General features: G+C 57.7%; 5 protein-coding genes across 5 annotated transcripts; all 5 read right to left on the bottom strand.

Annotated features, from left to right (window-relative positions):
- Positions 1-6,845: 6,845 nt before the first annotated feature.
- On the bottom strand, positions 6,846-8,639 carry LSCM1_07344 (uncharacterized protein; the record flags this gene model as incomplete). Its single annotated transcript, XM_067324719.1, has 1 exon — positions 6,846-8,639. The coding sequence occupies one exon, from the start codon at positions 8,637-8,639 to the stop codon at positions 6,846-6,848; it is 1,794 nt and encodes a 597-aa protein (XP_067181076.1).
- An 861-nt stretch (positions 8,640-9,500) lies between these two features.
- On the bottom strand, positions 9,501-10,553 carry LSCM1_07343 (uncharacterized protein; the record flags this gene model as incomplete). Its single annotated transcript, XM_067324718.1, has 1 exon — positions 9,501-10,553. The coding sequence occupies one exon, from the start codon at positions 10,551-10,553 to the stop codon at positions 9,501-9,503; it is 1,053 nt and encodes a 350-aa protein (XP_067181075.1).
- Positions 10,554-13,494: 2,941 nt separating this feature from the next.
- LSCM1_07342 (uncharacterized protein) lies at positions 13,495-14,457 on the bottom strand (the record flags this gene model as incomplete). Its single annotated transcript, XM_067324717.1, has 1 exon — positions 13,495-14,457. The coding sequence occupies one exon, from the start codon at positions 14,455-14,457 to the stop codon at positions 13,495-13,497; it is 963 nt and encodes a 320-aa protein (XP_067181074.1).
- Positions 14,458-15,259: 802 nt separating this feature from the next.
- On the bottom strand, positions 15,260-16,954 carry LSCM1_07341 (uncharacterized protein; the record flags this gene model as incomplete). The annotated part of the gene is made up of 1 exon (XM_067324716.1): positions 15,260-16,954. One exon carries the CDS (start codon positions 16,952-16,954, stop codon positions 15,260-15,262), a length of 1,695 nt encoding a protein of 564 aa, XP_067181073.1.
- Positions 16,955-20,068: 3,114 nt separating this feature from the next.
- Positions 20,069-21,829, bottom strand: LSCM1_07340 (uncharacterized protein; the record flags this gene model as incomplete). Its single annotated transcript, XM_067324715.1, has 1 exon — positions 20,069-21,829. One exon carries the CDS (start codon positions 21,827-21,829, stop codon positions 20,069-20,071), a length of 1,761 nt encoding a protein of 586 aa, XP_067181072.1.
- Positions 21,830-22,593: the final 764 nt, after the last annotated feature.

Raw genomic sequence — 22,593 nt, 5'->3', positions numbered from 1 at the left:
CAGCCCAACTGTCCACGTCATCGACGTGCTCCAACTCATCACGGGTGTGCTGCCGTTCAAGCCGCAGTCGGCACTGGTGAAGAGAGCGCCCTGAAGCTTTAGCTGCACAGCCGCAGCGTCGAGCGAAAAGGACATCGGTGTAGCATGCGCGGCATACATCGTGTGCGGCTGAATGCCGTACTCGAGCACCTCAAAGGTGTTGCTAGACGGCACAAATACGCCGACACCCTCGAGGCCCCGGGCGACGACCCCACAAAAGTAGTAGGTGCCGCGTGGCACCTTGATGGTGAGCACGGCGCTGCCCTTCTCCGTCTGCTGATATGGCTGCGCCAGCGTCAGGCACTGCGAATCGGTGGAGAGTGAAATGTAAAAGAAGGAAGATGAGGCACTGATGGCGACGCTGCGGTGGCGGATGCCCTGGGTGGTGTAGATGGCGTAAGGAGAGACCCCATACATCACCGACCGAGCTGCCATAACGGTGGCGTTGTTAAACACGGTTGGAATAGACGCACAGACGTGTGTGACAGTTCGGCTGCCGACGGTCGCCTTCACCTCGCGCGACGTCTGGAGCGTTGTCAATGACGTCCCATTTAGGAGCGTGGAGCAACTGTCGTCTGTGTACAGCCCCACCGTGGTACCCACCGGGGTCGCTTGGTTGAACGTGAAGGTCCCCTCCGTATTGTAATAGGAATAGCCAGGCGTCATTCGTACCCTGCTCATCCGTAGCGTCGCGAAGGGCGTGGCGCCGGTAGCGCTGCTGCACCAGTACAGCGCAGGAATCGACGATGCCGTCGCTGCATTCAATCCGAGAGAGGCAGACGTCACGTTGAAGATGCACGTTGTGCTGTTGTAGTTCACGCCGGGTTGTGCGCGGCCCACCGTGCAGATGGGCGAGACACGACTGCTACAGTCGCTCGTAGAGATGTACAGGGTCCGGTCCGGGGCTATCGAGGTGGTTGCGAGGAAGACAACATCCAGCAGCGGGTATACAGGCGTCGCTTCTACCACTACATCAGACCTAGCATCCGCCTCAATAGCGTCAAGGCACGCCACGCAGCTGATCAGGAGCGCACAAACGAGCGCTGCCGCGCGAAGTGGGTGATGCAGCCCCATGACTAGTGCTCGCGCACGTGTGAGTGCGCGCTTTCGAGTAGAATATATCAGCTGATCCCAAGACGGTCTCAACTCCGTCGCTTCTTATGTGTGTGTGTGTGTGTGTGTTCTGCTCGCTGTGTAGGTTGCTTGCACACGCGCTTAACACCTCAGTCGTGCCGTGCCAGAGAGGAGGAGGGGGGGAATGGTCACGTGCTCGTTGCGTATAGGTGCGGACGTGTGCGCGTGTGTAGAAAAACGGTGTCGCTGTTGCGCACTCCTTGCATATACGCAAGTAAAGATGATGGGAGAGCGAAAGCAATGAAATCGAAAACACACACGCAAAAAAAAAAGCGGGCGAACAGAGAAGGGGGAGGCCGAACAAAGACTCTTTCAGAAACGGAACGCAAAAAGAGAAGGGAGAAAAAAAAAGGGCGGGGCGGCGAGAGGAGAGAAGAGGAGAACGCAAACGACTCGAGCACGAGCGGATTGCGGTCGTCGCCGGGCCACTCCAGCGCACGCGCACGCTCAATGCACAAACAGACAGAGCTGTAAGAGATGAAGGCGACTGAGGAAGATGGTGGCGCCAAGGCAGGCCAAACCAACGCACAGCACACACGTGATGATCGTGGGAGAGAGAGGGAGAGGGGGGGAGGTTCTGTAGACGTAGTCGTATTCGACCAGACTGGTTTCGAGCCAGAAGAACGAGAAGAATATATATATATATATAAAGTTAGCGTCCCCCGTCTTTTAGTCTTCTCTCAGGGGTGCTGCCTCGTCCACACAGGTAACGGAGACCGAGACGAAGACGACGAGTCAGAGAGGGGGGGGGGGGGGGGGGCGAAGGTTTCAGGCGATCCTGGTGTACTCTTTTGATTGCCCCGCGCAGATTCTCCTGGGTGGCCTCTCCTGCAGTGGTGCTGCTCTATCCCGAAAAGACGTCAGCGCGCACACACACACACAGAGAGACACGCACAGAAAAAAAAGGAATAGATGTGAAGAAATAAAGATCCACCCACTCTGCGACAACAACAAAGCAAATAAAGAAATACACACACACACAGAGACGAAAGGAGAGAGAGAATAAAACGTCGTTGCTGCGCAGCCGCAGACCTCTCCCTGAGTGCCCGATGAGAGAAGCCGGGAACGAAAAAAAAGGCGAGGGAGGGGAAAAGAGGAGGGGTGAAGAACAACAACGAGAGAGGGAATGGCAAAGGATAGGCCAAGAACACCTGTACACGTCGTACCTTTCTGCCTGTCTGTGCGCGTGTCTGTGTGTGTGTGTGTGTTTAGTGAGTGTGTGTTTAGTGAGTGTGGTGGTTAATGTCGACGCATGCGCACACGAGCACACCACCATATAGGCGCCTATGCAAGCAACGGATGTTTGTGTGTGTGCCTGTGTATATGTATGTGTAGTTGTGTATGTGCGTGTCTGTGCGTGCGGGCACCGTCTTTCGTGCCTCCCATGCCCCCTGATGTCTGATTTCCTGCAGTGCAGTGCTGCTGCTGCTCTGTAGACTCTTGTGCACCTCCGTATCGCCTATGCCTTCGATGCCCCCACGTCTTGTGTACGAATAACAAAATGAAGGCGCGCGGGGCGTGCGGCGGCGAAGGGGGAGAGGTGAGGAGAGGTGGGAGAAAGGAGAAGAGGAGGGGCGATGGGATGGATTGGGCAGGATCTATCTATGAAATGCAATGGGGGGGACACAAAGAGAGAAGAAACGCCAGAAAAGAATGAAAGGCGGACGGAGACGAGCGAAGAAAAGGACAAAAAGATTAACGCGCTTCTGATAGATACACACACAGAGACGTACACAGACGAGAGAGTACACAAGTGAGAATTTTGGATAACAGAAAGAAAAAGAAAAAGAAAAAGAAAAAAGGGGGCGGCACAGCGACGCCAATGGCAGCACGGCAATGCCGTCGATGAAGAGGCACACAGATAAAGAATGGGCAGTGCTTTCTTTGTTTTTTCTTTTTTTTCGTGCTTTCTTATCAGGCACCGCAATGACTAGCAGTCGTGTTGCGCTCCTCGCCGCTCTTTCAGCCGAGCCGAAAGGAAGTAGCAGCACAATATGGGGTGGGAAAGGGGAGAGAGGAAGAGAGACAGAGATACCAATGGTACCGGATGAACACAAATGAGATACGCGAATGTGCTGTGTGTCCAGCGGGCAGTTTTGGGGCCTGTTCAATAACCCCTCTGTCTCTCCCACTCGTTTCGTTTCGGTTTTTGCTGTTGTTTTTTTTTTGGATCTGTTGGAACGAAGCGGATGTGAATATGTGTGGCAGGGGGGCGGGGGGGGACTCTGTAACTTCCAAGTTATGGGGTCTCTGACAACTCTTCCCTGGGCGCAGCGCTCAAGCGAGGGAGAGGGAGGGTCAGCGGTGACGAATGGGGTAGGCAAGGGCGTCGTATGTGGGTGCGTTGCGGGAAGTGCAGGCGACAACTGCGCGTTCGTAAGCAGGAGCGCATACAACGGTTTACTGCCACTACCGCGACGCCAACACACGCGCGCATGCATGTATGCGTGTGTACCGTTTGAAAGTGATAAAAACAAAGAAAGAGAGAGAGAGGGTGGGACGTGGAGAAGGCGAAAGAAGGGAGGGGAGGTGGAAGGGGGGGAGGGGTCTGTGGTAATGGCGCTCCCCAGCCCTTAGCTGTCCTCTTCTGTGAACCTTTTTTCCCTTCCTGCGATTATACCTGCATGCGTTCATGATACTGTGAGAGGTTCCACCTACACACGCCTACGCAGTGGTCCCGCTGATGCACACAGAGGGAGAGAGAATGAGTGAGAACACAAAAGCATGAGCGCATTCGGTGTCCCCAGCTGCCATTGCTCTTGCTGCTCTTTCATCAGTGAGAGCATGTTTGTCGTCCCACCCACCCACGTTCCTTTTTTTTGTGGGGGGGCCTCTCCCTTTCATCCACACGGCACACGTTTTGCCTCACGTGTTGATCGCACCGGAAAGGGAGATGATGGAGGAGAGAGAGAGAGCGTCCTACGCACAAACGCGCACGTATGCGCGCACACATATACGTGCGCACCCCCGTTCGCACGGATGAAGGGGGGCGTGCGGGGGTGCGAAAGGAATAAAAAAACACCTGATGAGATGTTGGGAGGTGAGGAGGCTATACTAATAGGAATCGATCAAAGAAGTATATGTAGTATAAGATAAAGGGGAGAAGTGTCGAGACAGACAGACAGTGATAAGGCACTGGCGAAGCAAGAGCGCTGGATGAGAACGCGGGACGGGAAGGGTGTAACGAGGAGGAGCAGAAAAGCAGCAACACAAGCACACACGCATATATATATATATATATATACCTGGCGCCGATCTCAACAACAGACGCGAATGAAATGAACGGCACCAAAGTGAGCCAAGCCGTAGGCCCAGCGAAAGAAGGCGCAAGCTACACAGAAACAGAGAGGGGTACACACGCCCAAGGACAGGCAGGAACCCTCCAGGGAGGAGACGTCCGCGAGCACAGCGGTCCACGCATTGACGAAGCCCACACTATACCTTCGTAGCGAGCATAGGAACACTCATCATGGAAGCCCTGTGTGTGTATGTGTGTACGTCCACGCTACGTTTGCGATCCTTCCCCCTTCTTTTCCTTCCGTTCTTCCACGGCATCGTCCCCATCAACCCCGCCCATTACATTCGGGGGAGCCCTTCATCACTCGGCACGCAGACACATGTGTACGCACACGCGCGCTAAACTAAAAGCACATACAAAGAAAAATGTTGAGAGTCCCAAACTGTCCTTTGGAGAAAAATACGAAGAGAACAAAGACACAGAGGGCATGAAAAACAGCAATATAGTATATGAGGAAGTAGAAAAGAGTGGAATGGTCGGGGGAGGGGGATTCGTGGCTCTCTGTGCCCACGGTGCTACGTCCCCTTGATGGATGTATACTTGTGTAGCGGAGCCTCACCAGAGAAAGAGAGACTCGTGGAAAGGGCCGAAAGCAAGGTCGGAGCATTGTGGATTTGTCGTTGTGGTGGTGGTGTGTGTGTGTGGACGTCACCGCCCCCCATCCGCTATATCCGCTCCTGCGCACCGCTCTTTCTCTTTTTCAGCAGGGTCCCCTGCGTGTCGGGGAGTGAGCATGTGTGTGTCTGAGAGTCTATGCGGTAGCCGTCCTCTTCTTTTAGTCGGAGAGCACGCCACTGACCGACTTCAAGTTGTATGCTTCGACTTCATCCAAGTGATGAGGCTAGCCGTACCTCTTTACCGGGTCACTGCCGGTGTGGGCACAAATTGCGCGCTTCCCGCTGGCGCACAGCAGTATGTACGTGATAGCACTCAGCAGTCCACCTCTGTTCTGTGCTTCGCCACCTCGGCCGATGTCAAGCGCTACGCTTTCTGATCGCCAGCAACAACAGCCATAATCCTCAACAGTCCGTCGCCAGCTGATGGGTGCGACGTGGGCAGGTGACGCCACCACAGCTCCAGGATCATTGAAGCCGTTGCCAGCAGCACGGTTTAAAAAGTCCCCAGGGGTAAGTAGAGCATGCGTTGCGGCGGTGGCGCTCGCATAGTCAGTAGACGATGGTGACGCCTGCACATGCTCACGCTGGTGCAAGCGAGGCTTGCCAGAGTTGCAAGGCGCAGCCGCATCATGATCCTGTGCAAGCGGCGCAGTTGAACTAAGGGCTCTGGGGAAACATGCAGACGTGCCAAACAAGAGGAAAGAACGAAGTGACAGAACATCAGCACTTCTCAAAGTTCGCCCTTTCTTCGGAAGAAACAGCAGACGCGACGCATTACGACAACGGAAAGAAGAACAAGACAGAAAAGGGAAGCGCAACAGTGGGGGGAATGTGAAGCAGAAGCGCATATACATGAGCCAGCAAAGCCGAATCGCGCGTAGCGCTCTTTTCTTATCTGTTTCCACCCCTTTTTTTTTCGCCTCTCACCCCGCTTCGCGAAATGGAGAGCCTCATGGTTCAGAGGCACGCAGGGGGAGAGGATGTGGAAAAGGCGCGGGAAAATTACATTTTGACGTAAGAATCCATATTGATTCGCGCAGCTGTGGCTGCAACGTGTGCTGTAATTAAGCGGCGCTGAACACCGAGGCAGCAGGCTCAATATGTACGCTAGCAAAAGGCACAATGCTCGTGGAAGTCGCAGTACCGTGAATATATAGAATGCGCCCCCTTTCACCTCTCCGAGTATCTTCTTGCGAGTGACGAAGATAGGATCAACCACCGTTGGTATCCCTTAGTTCGTCTGCTCAGTTGCATGTTCTCCCGCTATCAATCGACAGAGATGGCTGAAGTCCATGAAAAAAATGTGAAAGAAGCAACCTTGCAATTTGAAGATAGAGGGAGAAAAGAGTACAGCGCGCCTGTTTATTTCGACCGCACCCTAACAAGACTTAATTGTCAAAGAGAAAGAAAAAAAACGTAAGCGGAATCAGTGACGACAAGCATACGATGCACGAAAAAAATAGCCGCATAGAGAAAGAAATAATGAGCATGACTGTGGGGGATAAGGGAGGTTAACTGAAAGAAATGCTTGCATTTCCGCTCTTTTGCTGTCAGCACTTCTTTTTTTTTTGCTGCCTGATTGTTTTTTTTCCTAATGCAGTATCCGCACTGCGTTCTTCCTGCAAAAGAGGCAACTAAAGGAAAAAACTTCAAACAAGAGCGTTCTCTTCACCCTTTGTGAACCTTCATTCCCCACTTCCCAAGAGAAAAAATAAGGAAAGGAGCAGTGATGAAAAGGGGCCGATAGTAATCGTCTCTTAATTGCAATATGCCTCAACAATCTTGGCGACCTCTGCGGAGAGAGACTCGCACACTAGCGGGTCAGTGGCTTCCGCATACACACGCACAACAGGTTCCGTGCCGCTAGGTCGAACAAACGCTCGCGCCGCCTCGCACCGAGACAAAGCCGAGGAAACAGCGGCGTCGATTTCATCCTGCATACCAGAAGGTGACAACGCTCGGCGCTCATCAGGGGTATTCGCGATCCGATCAGGGTGCGCTACGGTCACCTTTATCTGTTTGCAAGGACGATCGACGTACAAGCCAGCCCAGTCCCGAAATGACATATTCAGAGCCTTCAGCGCAACCTCACACATCAGTATATCAGCGATCGCATCGCCGCAGCACTGAGACACCAGCCGTCGCATCGAAGATAGCAGCACAGCTTTTTCCGATGCCTTCGCTTCAGCCTCAGTGATCACTTTTTCAGATATTAGCACCGTACCGTGGCCATTTGCCTCAAAGTAGATACCCACATCGCGCGCGCGCGCAACTGGGTGGAGATTTTTGACTCCTGTGGCGGCGGTGTAAACTTGCAGCCGAAGTTGCTTCTCAAGAAATTCTGAGGATGCACCGTTCGCATAAGCTGTCTGCACAACAGCCACATCCAACGCTTTCATCTGCTCTTCACCGAGCCACTTCTGCAACAGCATTGCGTAAAGAACGGAAATTCGATCGCCGTCCAGTAAGATCCACTCAGGGTTTCGCTCGGGATCATAGAGAAAAGCGACAACGCGGTCCGCGTCGCCGTCGAGGGAGTAAAAGTGCGCGGCCGACGGAGTTGCATCTGATGCACACCTGCTTGGCCACTCGAGCATTGCAGCTGACGGAACTGCATGTTGCTTTGCGTAGTCAGCTCCGCACATTGTGTTCAGCATCGTTTCATCCTCGCACCTGCAGTTGACCTGGTGCAGTTCAAAAAAGGTAGGCAATGCTGCAAAGTCGGTGTTTTGTGTTGACGTCGTAATGAGCTTCTTCATCATCAGAAAGCCGATGCCGTTGGCGCAGTCGACAACAAGTTGCTGGCGATCTTCCGCTTTCTCAGGCGTCTCCGAGTGCACGCTTGCAAAACTGTACAGCTCCTCAAAAGCGGCTAACAGCCCGTCACAATAGGACAGATACTCTGACGCATCGGCCAAGCCGAGCTCGTTTGCTTTCGCGACCGCAAAGTGCATGCAAGGTGTTGACATTGGCGGGTACAGCTTGGCATTCGTTCTGCGTAAAAGCTGCAGCGTCTTCAACCCTGCGTTTGCGATTTCTTTGCCACTTGGTCTCGTGTCCCTGGAAAAATGCACCTGACAGCATGTGTACGAATTCGGCTGAAATGCGATAGGATCATGCGCCAAGCAGTCAATAATTACTTTCTCAAGGTCGTTTCCTGACAAGGCATTTGCAGCGCGCGTGCACCACTCCTCCCACGACGCCACAAGCATGCCTCCATCGGCATCTATAATTTTGAACCCGTTGTCCACGTACGGATTGTGAGATGCCGTAATAATAATGCCCACCGTGCAGGGTGCATCGTTGCCCCCTGCGGCACGCTTTCCTTGGCAGTACACGGACCGAAGCGCCGCTATCATAGCAACACGGGCTGCCACAGGAGGAAGAATTCCGGCATGGGTGCGGAACCCTGCCGTTCCGTAGTTCAGTGGGGCCCTCGCAGGGTCGTGGAGCAGGGGAAACTCTGAGTCAATAATGTCCTTCAAGTCATCGAAAAAAATGCTAGTGAAAACAGCATTAGGGTTCAATGTCGTCGCCTTATTGAACTCCATTGTGATAGTGAAAAATGCTCAGCAGTATGACCCTTCTTATTTCGCCTGGTGAATTTTTTTATATAATGCTTTTTTTTGAACAGAAAGACATGACGGAAATAAAGCAGCAATAATGTAAGTCTAAAATGCTACAGGAAAGGAGAGACTGATGAATCTGAGCAATGTTTATGTGTTTCCTTTTTTTTTTTGCTGATGTTAACGAATAGCAGAAACACCCAAGGAAGAGAAGGCAGTGATGAAGCCTAGCACAGCTTATTTCGTTTGCTGCCCACCCACGATACATAAACAATGAAATTCGCCCACAGACACAAGTCCGGTAACCACGAATTTGCGCTACTTTCGTCGTCCCAGCCAGTCTGTTAAACTGACATCACACTGCGAAGACGGAAAATCATAAATCTTTTCCCAATTTTTTATTTTCAAAGTATTACAGGTAAGAAAACAGAGGCAGGAAGAATAGCGTTCTTTGTGTAGCCTTCCGTCTTTTTGGGGATTCGATGATTGGTGAAGTTGGGAAGTGTAAGATTTGAAGTACCATTAGTCCTTTGCTTTAATTCACCTCGTATGACTGGCACAGCTTTAAGAACAAAAAGACTGAACCATTCCTCTTCGGTGAGCGACACACAACAAAGCCCTGCAGCTTTTGAGACCAGCAACCGCGCTGCCACACCCTTGCTCCGCCAAGCGGCTGCTCAATTCGTGTCAAAACCTACATATTACAATTGGACCTCATTATCTCGTTTGATCACTACTAAAAGCGCTTAATAAAGCCTACACCCTTATTATGCCTGCACGATGCGCCTCAGAAGCACACAAAAGAAAACGCACCACTTGGAGAAAGAGCGAAGGAAGAGCTCATGCCTAACGCCGTGGGGGTGGGCCAGGGGGTGGCGGCGGAACAGGGGGTGGAGGTACTCCAAGACGAGTTTCGAATGAGCGATTTCGGGTAGGAGGCGGCCCAGGAGGCGGAGGCGGAGGCGGAGGTGGAAGTGGGGGGCCCCGAAGTGGTGGTGCCGTTTCGCGAAGGGGCGGAATCGCTTGCGGAGGAGGTGGCCCTGGAGGTGGAGGTGTCGACAGTGTAAGGGCTGAAGTCGCCGGCCGCCCAGTGGCAGAAGTTTGCGAGGGTGCTTGCGCGCTATATACACTTCCATGGGTAGAATACTGTGACTGAGGAGCACCTTGCGCAATGTAGGCTGCATGATTAGAGTGATGCTCCACTGCAGCCAGGTGCGGCATCGACGTAGCAATGATATCGAGCTTGCCTACGTGGGAAGGATCTAGTGTGCAGCAGAACACCCGTGGATCGTGCAAAAACGCACCGGGGGAAATACTCAATGGTATGCAGACAAAAATCGGCTGTGCAGCGGGCTCTGGTGTAGCGAGTGGAACGTGACACTGCAAAGGTGCGGTCGGCGTCATCACAGATGATAGAGCCTCCGCCCTCCGAGCCTCTATCGGTACTGGTGGCGAAGGAGGCGTTTTTGGTCTAGGCGGCATACGCTCGTTGAGGATCCCCGTCGTTCGAGATGAAGTGGGAGCTTGCGTCCTGTGGGTTTCTTCTCTATATCTTTTGCGCTGTGGGGAGTACTCCTGCGGCCTTGGATGTTCCTTTGGGGCAGTAGTCAATGCTGATGCGGGTGGGGCAGCAGGACTGGACTGCGGCAAGTTTTTGTTCGGCTGGTAGCTGAGCATCACTGGCGACCCACCTAATTCGTGATGTGAGGCGATAACGCGCTTCACATCAACGTAATCAAATGTTAACCAACCGTAGCCAAGAGATAATCCATCCTTGTCACGCTTCAGTTCTAGACGAGCACCGGTGCCGTAGTCTCGAAAGTAGTTTTCGACGGCATCTTCATTCACGTGTCTACCAATGCCAGATAAAAAAAAGCTGTATTGTCGGCTACCGTTCATGGTGAAAGGCACGTCGAAGGTAAGCCTGTGTGCCTGAAAACTAGCCGTGACTGAGGGAAAGAAGGAAGGGGAAATGAATAGAGTGATGTCATTGGCACAGAAAGGCAAGGAAACTCTTCAGGTTTGCTGGGGTCAACTCCAGCCCAGATGTGTATGCACCTCCCTCATTGTTTTCTATGCGGAGAGAGCGCAGCAGTAAGCGCGCATTATCCCTCATCGATGCCACGGGTCTTGCTTTTCCGCAATGGGCGGTGGGGGCTACTCGGTACACACGATTCAGTAAGAGTCGTGGAGGTTTTCCTTACATTGATAGTTTTGCCTGCCTGCAATAGACCAGCAATTGAGCCGCTGGCTCAGTTACAAAGCCGGCGCCTTTGGCCCCCCCCACACACACACAGACCTCCTTGCCTTGAAAAAAAATGCCCCCCCCTGCGAGAGAAACGCAGATACATCAACAGGTTATATAATAGGTAGAAGCCACGGACAAGTCCGTGTGGCTCAATGGAAGAGCATCTGACTACGGATCAGAGGGTTGCAGGTTCGAATCCTGTCACGGATGTTTTTCTGCGCGGGGCCTTAGTGGGGCCTGCCTAGGCGGGGCGGTGCGTCGGGGCGTGTGTCTGTGGGGGTGGCGGCTGGCTACCTGGGCACCCGCGCCTTGGGCGATGCGCGGAAGCCGGCCGCGCGCACGCGCAAGCGGCTCATGTAGCGCCCCCCCTCTTCTTTGAGCACCTGCCACCCCTCCGCTGAGCTCTCTTTTCAAGTCCCCACGCGCACACGTGGAGAGGGCATGCGGGGCGCCTAATCCGTCCACCGAGTCACCGATGGCGCCCGGCGCGTAGGTGTCCATCAACTCCGAGCGATGCGCGAGGCCGAATTCCCTGGCCGCGGCCTTGCCGGCGTACAGGAACACTGACTGCCTGCCGCTTGCGCGATCCATCAGATTTAGCCCCGGGCTGCGAACGATGCACCCCGGCAGTGAGGCTCTTCCTTGTGCCTTTCCACCCCGGCGCGCCTGCAGCACCCCAAGACCTTCTCTCCTCCTCCTCACCCGCAGCGGGCCGCCTGGGAAGCGGCGGCCGACACCTTTGCCTTGGCGGCGAGTGCCGTGGGAACGGGTGCGGCCACCTTCGATATCGGCCCCAGGTCCTTGGGGGAAGGGCGAGTAGGTCGGCGTCAGAAGGCTGCTCGAGAGCGGCCCCAGGTACGTGGCGAAGACGCACTTGGTCACGACGACCCCGCCGCCGCCAGTCACGCCGTCGTACAGCGGCACAGCCCAGCCGCGAGTCACTGCTGAGCCGATTCCTTCCATGTACACACACCCACACGCACACAGCAGCGGCCTCGCCGGTGCAGTACAGGCCAGGGGGGGGGGTCGGCTTCGTTGCGTTCAGCACCACGGCGTACCCGTTGACATGTCGGCAGCTCCCCCATTGTGTAGTGCGTAGCCGGCGCCATTCACACGACGTAAAAAGCAGGCCGCCCATGCCGAAAGCTCCCGCGTTGTGGAGCATCGCCTTGCCAAACTGGCCGGATGTGCCGCAGTTGCTGTCCTCGACTGGCGCTGCGGTGGCGGCGGCGCCCTTTTTTTTTCTGAAGTCGAAGGGAGAGAGAGGAGGAGGGGTGCGGATGGCGAGTCGACACAGCAGGTGCCAACCAAGCCACAAAGGTAAAGAAAATCAGGAGAGGTGCTACAGGGTGGACTGCAACGACAGGAAGGCAGCAGAGGGCGGGAACACTCCAAGCCAGTACGCTTTTCACTATGTTCGCATGTGTGCGCAGGGAGGAAAGGGGGTGGGGGAGCGCGCCGCCGGCTATGTCGTAAGGCGAGAGAGGTGAACAGCGCGAGAGGCGTCGATTCTGATTCTCTTCTGCCGCAACCAGAAGAGGCAGTCGTTGCCTTGACAGACAGGGGAGATGGAGGAAGGAGAGAGGGAGAAGGGGGTGGCCACATGGTGCGCCGAGGATGGCGATGCCTCAAGTGAAACGTGTCGGGATGCGCGACGGCGACGGTGTTGCTCGTCGACTTGGCACGCGTGAACACCAAACCACCTTGCACGTGAGCCAGCGTACCTGTGGGACACCGGCAGACCGGCAGAGAGGGAGTAAGGGAGGCCTGCGCGCTACCTTGGTGGGGAAACGGCCACTACAAGCACGCACGAAGAGCACAACCGCAGACGTGGCGGAGAAAAAGAGTGAAACGGAGTGCACCATGGGCGCGCATGTGTGTGTGCGTGTGCGTGTGTATGTGTGTGTGGAGGAAGGGAGGGGGGTGGCAGGTGTCTGCGTATGGGGCCACGTCTATGAACGCACAAGTGCGGCTGTCTATGGCACTTCTCTTCCCCCCTCCTTTCCGCCCCCTTCCCGTCAACAAAGCAGTGATAAAGCTGAGGAGAGGGAGCGACACTGCCGTGGCGGGGATGAGGGGGGGAGGGGGGAAGGGCGACTCTATGCTAGGCGACAGCGCCGGCTAACGTCTGAGAGACGATGGGCAGTGCTTCATGGAGTGTGTGTACATCTGTGAGCACCCTCCCGCGCATGTGTGCTGCGCCTTTGTTTCGCTTTTGTGTATGTGTGTGCATGTCTTCACGCCCCGCCCAACCCCCTCTTTTCTGTCAGCATTACGTCGCAGGGCTCTGTGCGGGTGAAGAGTCATAAGACAGGAGGCGAGGAAGTGAATATGTGCTACGGAGCGTGTGTGGAGGGGAGGGGGCGCAGCCGCGCATCACGGTGTGCACTGTGGGGAAGGCTGGGCGGAAGCCAAAATAAATGGCTCCGCTTCGAAAGAAAACAAGGATGTGATTGCGACTTGGATAATGTACTCGTAAGTACGCGACAGCTGTCCTGCATGCACCTCGAAGTGCGTGCATCTGCATGTATCTGTGCGTGTGGGCCTCCCCCTTCGCACGCAGTGCATCACTGCCTTTACACCCCGCCCCCCTTACATGTACGGTGTATTGCCATCCTCTCGGGACTCGAAGTACTCGCGTGTACGGCGGCACTCCACATAAGCGTCGTCGCTGCTCTCCTGAAGCCGCTGCGCGATCTCCCTCACAACCGCCACGTCCAGGCCGCTGAAGGCGAGGGCTGTGTTGCAGCGCGTCTTGGGCGGATCTCGCGTCGTGCACACCTTCAAGGTTACCGCCGCGGTTGCGTCCCCCGAGGACGACCCTGTCGGTGAGGCGCTAGACGCCTCCTCCTCGTCCGCATCGTCGTAGCACAACCACCTGGCGCAGTCCTGAGAGCCCTTGCGAGGTCGCATGAGCTGCGTATCTTCCATAAGCTTGGCAGCGTACAGACTCTGTTCTCGCGCCTTCTCCGACAGCAAGGCAGGCACCGCCACAGCCTTTGCGACTGTTGGCGGCTCACAGGCCTTCTCCAAAGTGAGCAGCACGGTTGTGGCGGTGCCGCTGACTGCAGATGATGGCGTCGCGCGCTCGTCCTGCAGCGGCGGTGCCTGTGCGGCGTCACAGCCCCAGGCGCGCTTCCGAGGCGCCCCGCGGCAGCGACGATCCTCATTGCCGTCATCCGCTGCGCACCCGCCTTTCGCGGCCTCCCCGCCACTTTCAGCCTGCTCGTTGGCGCCGTGGTGTGGGGATGCTGGGCGAAGCCCGGCGGCTTGAAGCTCCGCGACGCTGAAGCCAAACGCGAGAAGGTCTGTCGCCTGCACCAGCCCGGTGCTCATGAGCTGCTCCATCATCCGCTGCTGCTCCCGTGCCAGCTGCCTGGCGTGCGCATCATTTCCGCTGCTCCTGCTACTCACCTGCTGCTGTGGTGGCAGCGGCAGACGAGTGCGCGCGGATGCCCACGATGTCGATGCCGAAGAGGTGAGGACACTTGGTGAGGCGGCGCGCGTAGCTGGCAAGGACGCGGCGGCGGGCGGCCTCGCCGAGGGTGACGGCATTGTCAGCAAACAGCGCGTGCGTGGTGTGACGTCGCGCAGTGCACTGCGCAAGCAATGTACGCCCGGACGCTTTGAGGTGCGTGTGTCGATTTTGGGGGAGAGGAGTGGCAACCGCAGATACCTGCGTGTACGTGTGTGCTGCGAAGGAGGGTGGGGAAGAAGGCGGTAATTTCAGGGACGCCGAATGCAACGAGGAGAGAGGGACAGTGAGCTGACCGTATAGATCGTGGGGAGAGGAGGGGAGGGGGGGTGAAGCCCTTTAGAGGAACAGCAAAGCTCAAGGCGCCACCACAAAAGGGGAGCCACGAACTGGACGCACACACACGTGGCAGTGACGTGGAGAGGAAGAATGGGGCAGGGAAAATAGAAGAGACCATGAGCGGCGCAGCAGCCGCGGTGACCCGCTGAGGCCCCTCCGCGTGCATGCGCGATGGGTGGGAGCCACTGGCACAGAGAGAGAGGATAAACAGCTGAGACAGTGCCGGCAGCGCAGACGTAAACGCGCGAGGAAGGAGGTGCGCTACGGCCCGCTTCTCATCAACGTCTACTCGTTCGCCTCGTTTTTCATTGGCAAGCGCGTGCGTCGTGTCGCTTCCCCTGACGCGAAATGCGCGCACACACAGTCAAATACAGAGGGAGGCATGACGCCGGGCGCGCAACCGGATACCAACGGCATCACTGCGCACATGGAGTCGATTGGGGGCAGCATCGAAGGGCACCAGGGTCAAGCACAACGAAGACGCACACACTTCTTCATAGAGCAGCAGCATAGGAGAAGGATGCCAGCAAGCGTGCCCACCCACTACGAGGTAACCTTGCGAAGGCTACCAAAGATGCCGCGCATGACCGCCTCTGCTTCCTGCTCGCTACTGACCGGCTTCATCACAATGGAGCTGACGTTCGCCTCGGGTGGTAATGAGTCGCTTCCGTTTGCCGCACACAATGAAGTCCCCGTGGCTGGAGCGCCTGTGTCGGACAGAGCACCTCCTTGAACAGCCTCACTCAGCTGTGGCGGTGGGGACTCGCCTGAAGGGCGGCGCACAAAGCCGCTGCTTCTGCGCTGATTCTCAATCTGGCGACGCCGGCTGTCCTCCTTGCGAGGCTCGAAGAACACCACACCTGATGGGTCCTGCGCACGCTTGATGATGCGCCCCTTGTCTTCCGCAATCTTGGGCCACCCGCGCAGCTCCGGTAGGTTCGCGGCCGCCTCTTGCTGTTCCTGCATCATCTGAATCCGGCGCTGGCGGGCGTACTCAAGCGCGCGAGCCTCGGGCGACTCCCTGACATACTGCCGACTGCCGTAGAGTGCGGAGGCCACGTCGCCCTCTCGCTGCTGCATGGCGCGCGCGCGTTCGTTCAGCTCTTGCCGAATACGGTGCATTTCCTCCATCTGCTCATGCCGCGCTAAGCTCTCCGCCATTCGCCAGCCGTCGTCGTGGCGCCAGTCGCGGTACGACCGGTACGCGAAGAGGAGTACGGTGGACAAGACGAGGTACACAACAAGCCCTTGGATGAGTAGCGAGCTGGAAGGCATGAAGCGGGCGCGCTGAGTTTGCGCATACATGCTGAACGGACTGCTGGACGTGAAGGGGTTCTCAGTGAAGCCACCGGAGCCACTGCGGTTGTGAAAGTGGTTCCAGAAGCCCTGCTGGCCCTTGGCGTGTGCCTGGTGGTAAGCGCTGTTCGCATCCTGCTGATAATACTGCCCGTACATGTTCGCCGCGTGCGCCTGAAACGGCTCGTTGGGCGCCGCGTACCCGAACCCGCCCGGCGGGCCAGGGCGGTAGCGCCGTGACGCTGCTGACGGCGCCCCGCCCCTGCTGTGGAACATCTTCTTCTGCAGCTTGAACTCCTCCCTCTCCCTATTTGTGAGCACGCTGAGGCGCTCGTAGGCGACGGTGACGCGAGCCATCGTCGCCTCGTCGCCGCCCGCGTCGGGGTGGTTCTTCTTCACGAGCTCGCGGTACTTCTGCTTCAGCACCTTTGGGTCCTCATCGACGGCGGCCCCAAGCGCCTCGAGCGCCTCTGCAATTTCGGTGAAGGTGGGCCGGCGACCAGTCGAGGCGTGACGGCGCGCCATGCACCACACCGCCGCGGTGGAGGGGCCGCCGCTAGCCACAGATAATCCGATGGCGGTGCAGCGGTGCGCGAACGAGGAGGAAGCGGCGAGGGACAGCGACGAGGTCAAAGACAGCGACCGCAACGACTGTGCGGAGCAGGCCGAGGTGGCGTGTCCACGCAGGCGCTGAGGACCAGTTACCCGTGGCGCCATCGTCTCCGCGTCACTGCGTGTTGTCGTCAGAAGCAGTGCGCGGAGAGGGAGAGAAATCCGGCTTAGAGAGGCCGTCCTAACCGCAGCGCAGCAGCGCTGGCCCGAGCGGAAGAGTACGGCAGCGGCATACGATGCCTGCTCGAGACAGGAGCCCCCTTTCGCTGTCGTTATGGCCTCAGACCAGGAGGAGCGGCATGGGACGAGGTTACTACTTGTCGACGGCATGACGCGTGCTTCGAAGTAGGGGGAAGGCGAACACCCCCACGTGTGAGGGCTCCGAGCCCGCAAGACGCACGAAGGCGGAAGAGGCGAAGAAGCGGCACAGCGCCGTACGCACAAGTTCTCGCCGCGTGCGCAACCTCTTCGTCCGTGTTGCGGCGGTAGCCGCGAGTGGTCGAGGTGTTGTGTATGAGCGTATATATATATATTCTCTGTGTGCGTGCGCGACAAAAAAGGCGAGCGAGGAAAACTTAAGTATGCATGCAGAGAGTCGCGGCGTGTGATGCGAGAAGTGGAGCGGCAGTGCGGTGGCGGTGGCGGAAGAAAACGGCAGTGCAATGGACACGCCCCCACGGGAAAATATCGATGAGCCACGCCTCAAGATGCACACCACCGATTCCCAGATACGAGTGCGTGGGAATGCGTCGCGAGTGCAACTTCAGCTGCTGCAGTGAGTTGCCGTGGCGGGCACAGAGGATCCAACAACGACGCCCAGGAAAGGACGGAGCCGTACACAGGAAGAGCGACGCGATGGAGAGTGGGAGCGAGAGAGGGGGGGAAGAGCGCTACCACCGCTGAGGTACGCAATCTGGCAGCTTAGAGCGCTTGCAGCGATGGCAATGGGGGGGAAGGGGGGAGAGGAAAGAAGCAAAGGTGTTGCGTAATGCACCAAGCTGAAGAGGGGAGGGATTGGGGATGGCGCTAGGCGGCGTATGTGTGCGTGTGTAGGTCGGGGAGGGAGAGGAGGGTGAACCGTTGCCTTAAGTATCTGCTTCCTCCGTTAACGCGTCGCTGCGAGGGTGCTTCGTCGCAGGAAGAGATGCTGCTGCCCGTACTGGTTGCTACGCGTGCCCTATGAAGAGACGGATGCGTGTCGTCGTCGTCGTGGCGGGAACAAAAATTTTTTTTTCAGAAACACATTCAACTGCAATTGATTGCGGCAGTAGAGAAGCGGCCGCAGGTGCCACGCGGGCTCGCCGGCGAGGGAGAGGTCAGCGATGGAGGAGGCGAGGTGAAGTGGGTGCGAGTCCCTTCATGGAGGTCTTTGCAGGGCCGATCCCGCGCACAGTTTGTGTGGCTGGACGACCAGCGAGTGCGCGTACAGAGGGGAGTTGGCGGCAAATCCACACTTTGGCCGGCACACACGAAAGCCAAAAAAAAAAGAGGGAGAGGGGAGGGGGGCGGCGCCTTCACCCGCGCAGGCCCGCTCACGGGATGCGTAGGCGTAGGCGTGTGTGTGTTTGTGTGTGTGTGTGTGTGTGTGTGTGCGGGGGGGGAGGGGGGCGAAGGCGAAGGGATAAACGATTCTGCTGTGCCTCTGCGTTTATCCAACGCGACCGTTCGGTCATCGAAGCGCCGCGCGACTCTGCGTAGGCCTCACACACGCACACACATACGCGGCTTTACAGGTGGCCACCTGGCGCATCCCCTTTTAGGGGGGAGGGGAAGGGCTCACGCTCCCCGCACCAGCAGTCAGAAAGGGCATCATGAGATGCGCTCGGGCCACGATGATTCACTTGCGCACTGTATGGAGAGTCGAAAGAAGGCGAACCAAGAGTCTTCACCGCGGCAGGTCGCTCCGACGTTGTGCCATGAAAAAGCGGGCCAGCGCCATCCGCAGTGATACACCGCTCTCACTCCCCACCCACCCACCCCCAGCGTTGTGCGAAACTGACCCGCTCACGACCAGAAGCGACTCTGGCATAGGCCACAGATTGGGGAAGGTGGGGGGAGCTGCTTTGAGCAGCAGCAGCAGCCCCTCCTCCTCCCCCCCACCGACACCCACTCTCGCCTGCTTCTCGGACGGCTCTAACGTGCAAGCGGCGAGAGGGCAGAGGTGCGAAGCGGAACGGACGGCACATCCTCGCGCACGTCACTCTTACGTTCATGTTCGGAGAACGAAACGGGGCACACGAAGAAAAAAGAAAAAAAAAGAGCGGCGCGTGTCAGGTGAGAGGAGAACAGCAGCTGGAGCAGCGGGCAGAGCGGCTCCGCTGTGCGGACGTGTCGGCACAAACTGAAGCGAAAAGAACGAAATGGGAGGAGGAAATAAAAACGAAACGATTCGCTGGTTAACAGTAGACGAGACCGCATATTAAAGCGGCGACAACAGCCGAGGCAGCAGATTCTAACAGTGGCCGCCCACCCGTCGCGAGGGTGCCTTTTTTCTTTGTTTTCTTTCGTCTCCTCGCGTCACAGCACGAATTCAGGTTGTCTGTCGTGAGAATGACCACCGCAGTGTGGACAGCAGCATCCAATCGCACAACAGAGCCGTCTAGCTGAGCCAAACAACGCACGCCACCACATGGAGGACAACTTGCTCCAGCGGCGGTGACGGCCCGAATACGCCACCCTCGCCCACACACACACATACACACACATTACACACAGAACGCTGGCAAGTGGGGAGGGCGGAGAGCAATAGCGGCAGCGATAGCGGCCGCAGCAGCGCAACCTCCCCGGCCATTTTTTTCTCTGCGCTTCGCTGCGTTCCTGCCCTTAGCCGCTCCTCCACGAACGTGAAGGGCATTTGTGCCTCTCCGAGGGGCAAGCACATTGACAGAGGAGGAGGAGGAGACGGTTGTGCGAAGATGAATTTGATTTTTTTTTTGCTGTTGTCAGGGCCGTGAGCGTGTAAAAAAAAAAAGAAAAGGGGGGACGCCGTGCCGACGAGAGAGACGCACAGGGGAAGGAGGCCGTGAGCCGGTAAGGGGGGAGGGGGGAGGGGAGGTGAGAAGGTATGGCGGATGAGGAGGAGCAGAGAAATGGTGAAAGCGTCGAGCTGATAACCTTCACGCCGTTCCTCTCACCACACACGCACACACCTCTTATCCTTCACTGTTGCTTGCGCCTCCCACTCTTCATTTTCTGCTCCCGCTACCGCTCCTCCTCCGTACGTCCCACCAGACGGAATCGGCCATAAGAGGGGGTCTAAGGTTGTACGATAGCAGGCGCTGCACATGCACACACACTACGCAGCGTTGGATGAGGGAGGGAAAGGGGGGAGAGCGCGGTGGCAGGCGTGGTGGTGGTGGTGGCTGCCACAGCAGCAGCAAGAGGTGCGTGCCTGCAGGGAAGACGAGGAGCAGAACGAGGAGTTAGCGAGCGCTGACGTTGCTCTCAGCACTTGCCACCGCCGCCAGTAAGCATCCGCTGAAGAATGCGCTGCAGCATGATGGTGTTCATGCACGCCGCCAGCGCTAGCGCCACCGCCAGGGCGTAGCGCGACACGGCCATTCGCACCAGCTGCAACAACTGGCAGGACAGACGTGGTGGCATCCACAACACGCTGCCGCCGATGCTTACCACGCCGTATTGGATGCCTGCGGCGGTCAACACCGTCGCGCCTGCTCGCGGAAGCGTCAGTCGAGTGCCAGCGGGCAGCACTTCTGCTGCGCTCGTGCCACGGCGTACCTTGCTGCAGTCAGCAGCAGCGCCGTCCCCGTCAGAAGCTGTATCACCCACAACGCTGGTCGCCGGCGAGGAGTCATAGAGGGCGCGCCACATAGCGTACACAGCGAAACCAGAGAGCGTGGAGCACCATCCAACCATCATGAGCTGCTCCACGTCATGGGACGCCCAGCGTGAGCGTAGCAGTTCCTGTCTCTCCTGAGCGCACATCTGCAACTCTGCCTCACCGCCCGCCTTGAGCCACATGCGGTAGCTCTCCGCCAACGCTGCGGGCAAGTCCATCAGCAGATGATAAGATGTGTTTACCTGCTCCATCAGCTCGTCGTCGCCGCCGGCAACGTCGGGGTGTAGCTGCTTCGCCAGCGTACGATATGCCTGCTTCACATGCGCCGTCGTCCACTCGTGCACAACCCGTCCGTCGTCCTGGACGAGCTGAAGAATACGGAAGGCTGTGTAGATCTCGGCGAAAGAGGGCGCCACGATTGTTTCACCCTCCTCCTTCGTCCTCTGCTCCTCCGTAACCTCCTCCCGTGAGTTGTCGCTGCTCTCAGTGGAACCGCCCTCGCGCACTTCACGGCACCCCATCGTACTTGCCGTGCTGCCAGCTGCCGCCTGTGCAGCGGCACCCTCGGACGGGGACATGGCCGATCCGGCTGCGGTGGCGGGCCTAGGGCCGTCGGCGTGGGCAGCGGAGGAATAGCAGCGCCTCGCTGTATGCAGCGAGCCCACTGAGGCGGCGGCGGCGGCCCCAGAACTGGACGAGTCCGCAGAGGCAGCTGCCGAGCTAGCAATGACCGACGGCGCGGGCGGGCAAGTGGAGGGAGATGAGACGGAAGATAGCAGCGTCAACGGAGTTGTCGCCGGCTGCTCGCTTGACCTTGCTTCAAACCGCTTTCCTGCCGCCACCCATCCAATGCTGGAGCATAGGCGCGCCATCACCTCCCCGCGTCCGGCATGGGCAGCCCACATGCACGCGCGGCCATTAGACGAGTCGGCATCGCCCGCAGGAGACACCGACACGATTGCGCAGCAGCTGCGTGATCGGCGCCACTGCACAAGCTGCGTGAGTACGCGCACCGGCAGCTTCGCCATCTGCGTGGAGGTCGGTGCCGACCGTAATGCCAGGCTGTTCAGCGCCTGCGCGGCTGTCACCCGGACGGCCAATATCGGCAGCGAGAATGGCGCTGGGGCAACAGATGAGAAAGGCGCGGAAGAGAAGGCACCTGCTCCGCGTCGTCGACGCCCGCGGCAGACGGTGAGCTTGCGCATCTGCTGCAGCGCACGGAGCGGTGGTGGGGTAGTGGCGAGAGCGGCGGAGGCGGCAGCGACAGCGTCTGTGGTTGTGTTCGTAGCAGCCACGGTGACGCCGGTGGCCGTGCCGCGCGCGGACGCAGCAAGGTCGACTGCGGCGGTGCAGCACCGAGCACGCGAGAAGCGTGCCGGGTATGGCCCCGTGAAGATGGGGCGCATCGTATCAAGCCGAGGGAAAGAAAGGCGATGGGCGAAGGAGAAGAGGGCGAGGCCAATCCGCACGTACGCCTGCACACACACACACACTCTGTGTGTGTGTGTCAGGCAGTGAGAAAGAGAGAGAGAGACCCCCGAGGGGGGAGGGGAACGGCGTCGCGGCCCTGGAGGGTAGCCCGTGACGAGCCACCCAAGTCTATGCGAGGCGGCACGAGCAGAAGAGAGGGAAAATAAAAAAGGAATCGTAACAAAAGCCGCAAATAACGACAAGTGCACACACGGCCGGTGGCGCTCGCGGGGGGAGGGGGGCCGCTCCGTGTCGCTGCGTATGGACTGTCTGTAGCGTTGGGGAGGGGGGAAGGAGAGGCGTATGTGAGTGCGGGTCGTCAATGACGGCAGGCGCTGTATTTGTGTGGAAGAGGTTGCGGGGGGGGGGGGGGGCAAAGAGATGGAGAGGGTCAATTGATGACCCCCTCCAGCCGGTTACGGTTATGCAGTTAAGTTATGTGGTCTAAGTGCTAGCACAAAAGGTCCCGCTGCACCAAAGAGGCGTGGAGCACGCACGTGTGCGTCTGTAAATTTGTATATGTTGCTGTGGGCGATGGCCGTCTGCTGGTATCGTCGCTGGGGCCTGCTCGCTTGCAGCGAAGAGAGATGACAAACGCAGCGGAGATCCGCTGCGTGTGTGTGTGTGTGTGTGTGTGTTGGGGGAGGGTCGGTTCTGTGAGGTTGGGAATGAGGGCAAGAGATGTGCTGATGGACAGCAG

Source organism: Leishmania martiniquensis, chromosome 7 (assembly GCF_017916325.1).
Source record: "Leishmania martiniquensis isolate LSCM1 chromosome 7, whole genome shotgun sequence".
NCBI lineage: Eukaryota > Euglenozoa > Kinetoplastea > Trypanosomatida > Trypanosomatidae > Leishmania > Leishmania martiniquensis.
The sequence above is the reverse complement of the archived record's forward strand: the minus strand, read 5'-3'. Positions and strand labels throughout refer to the sequence as shown.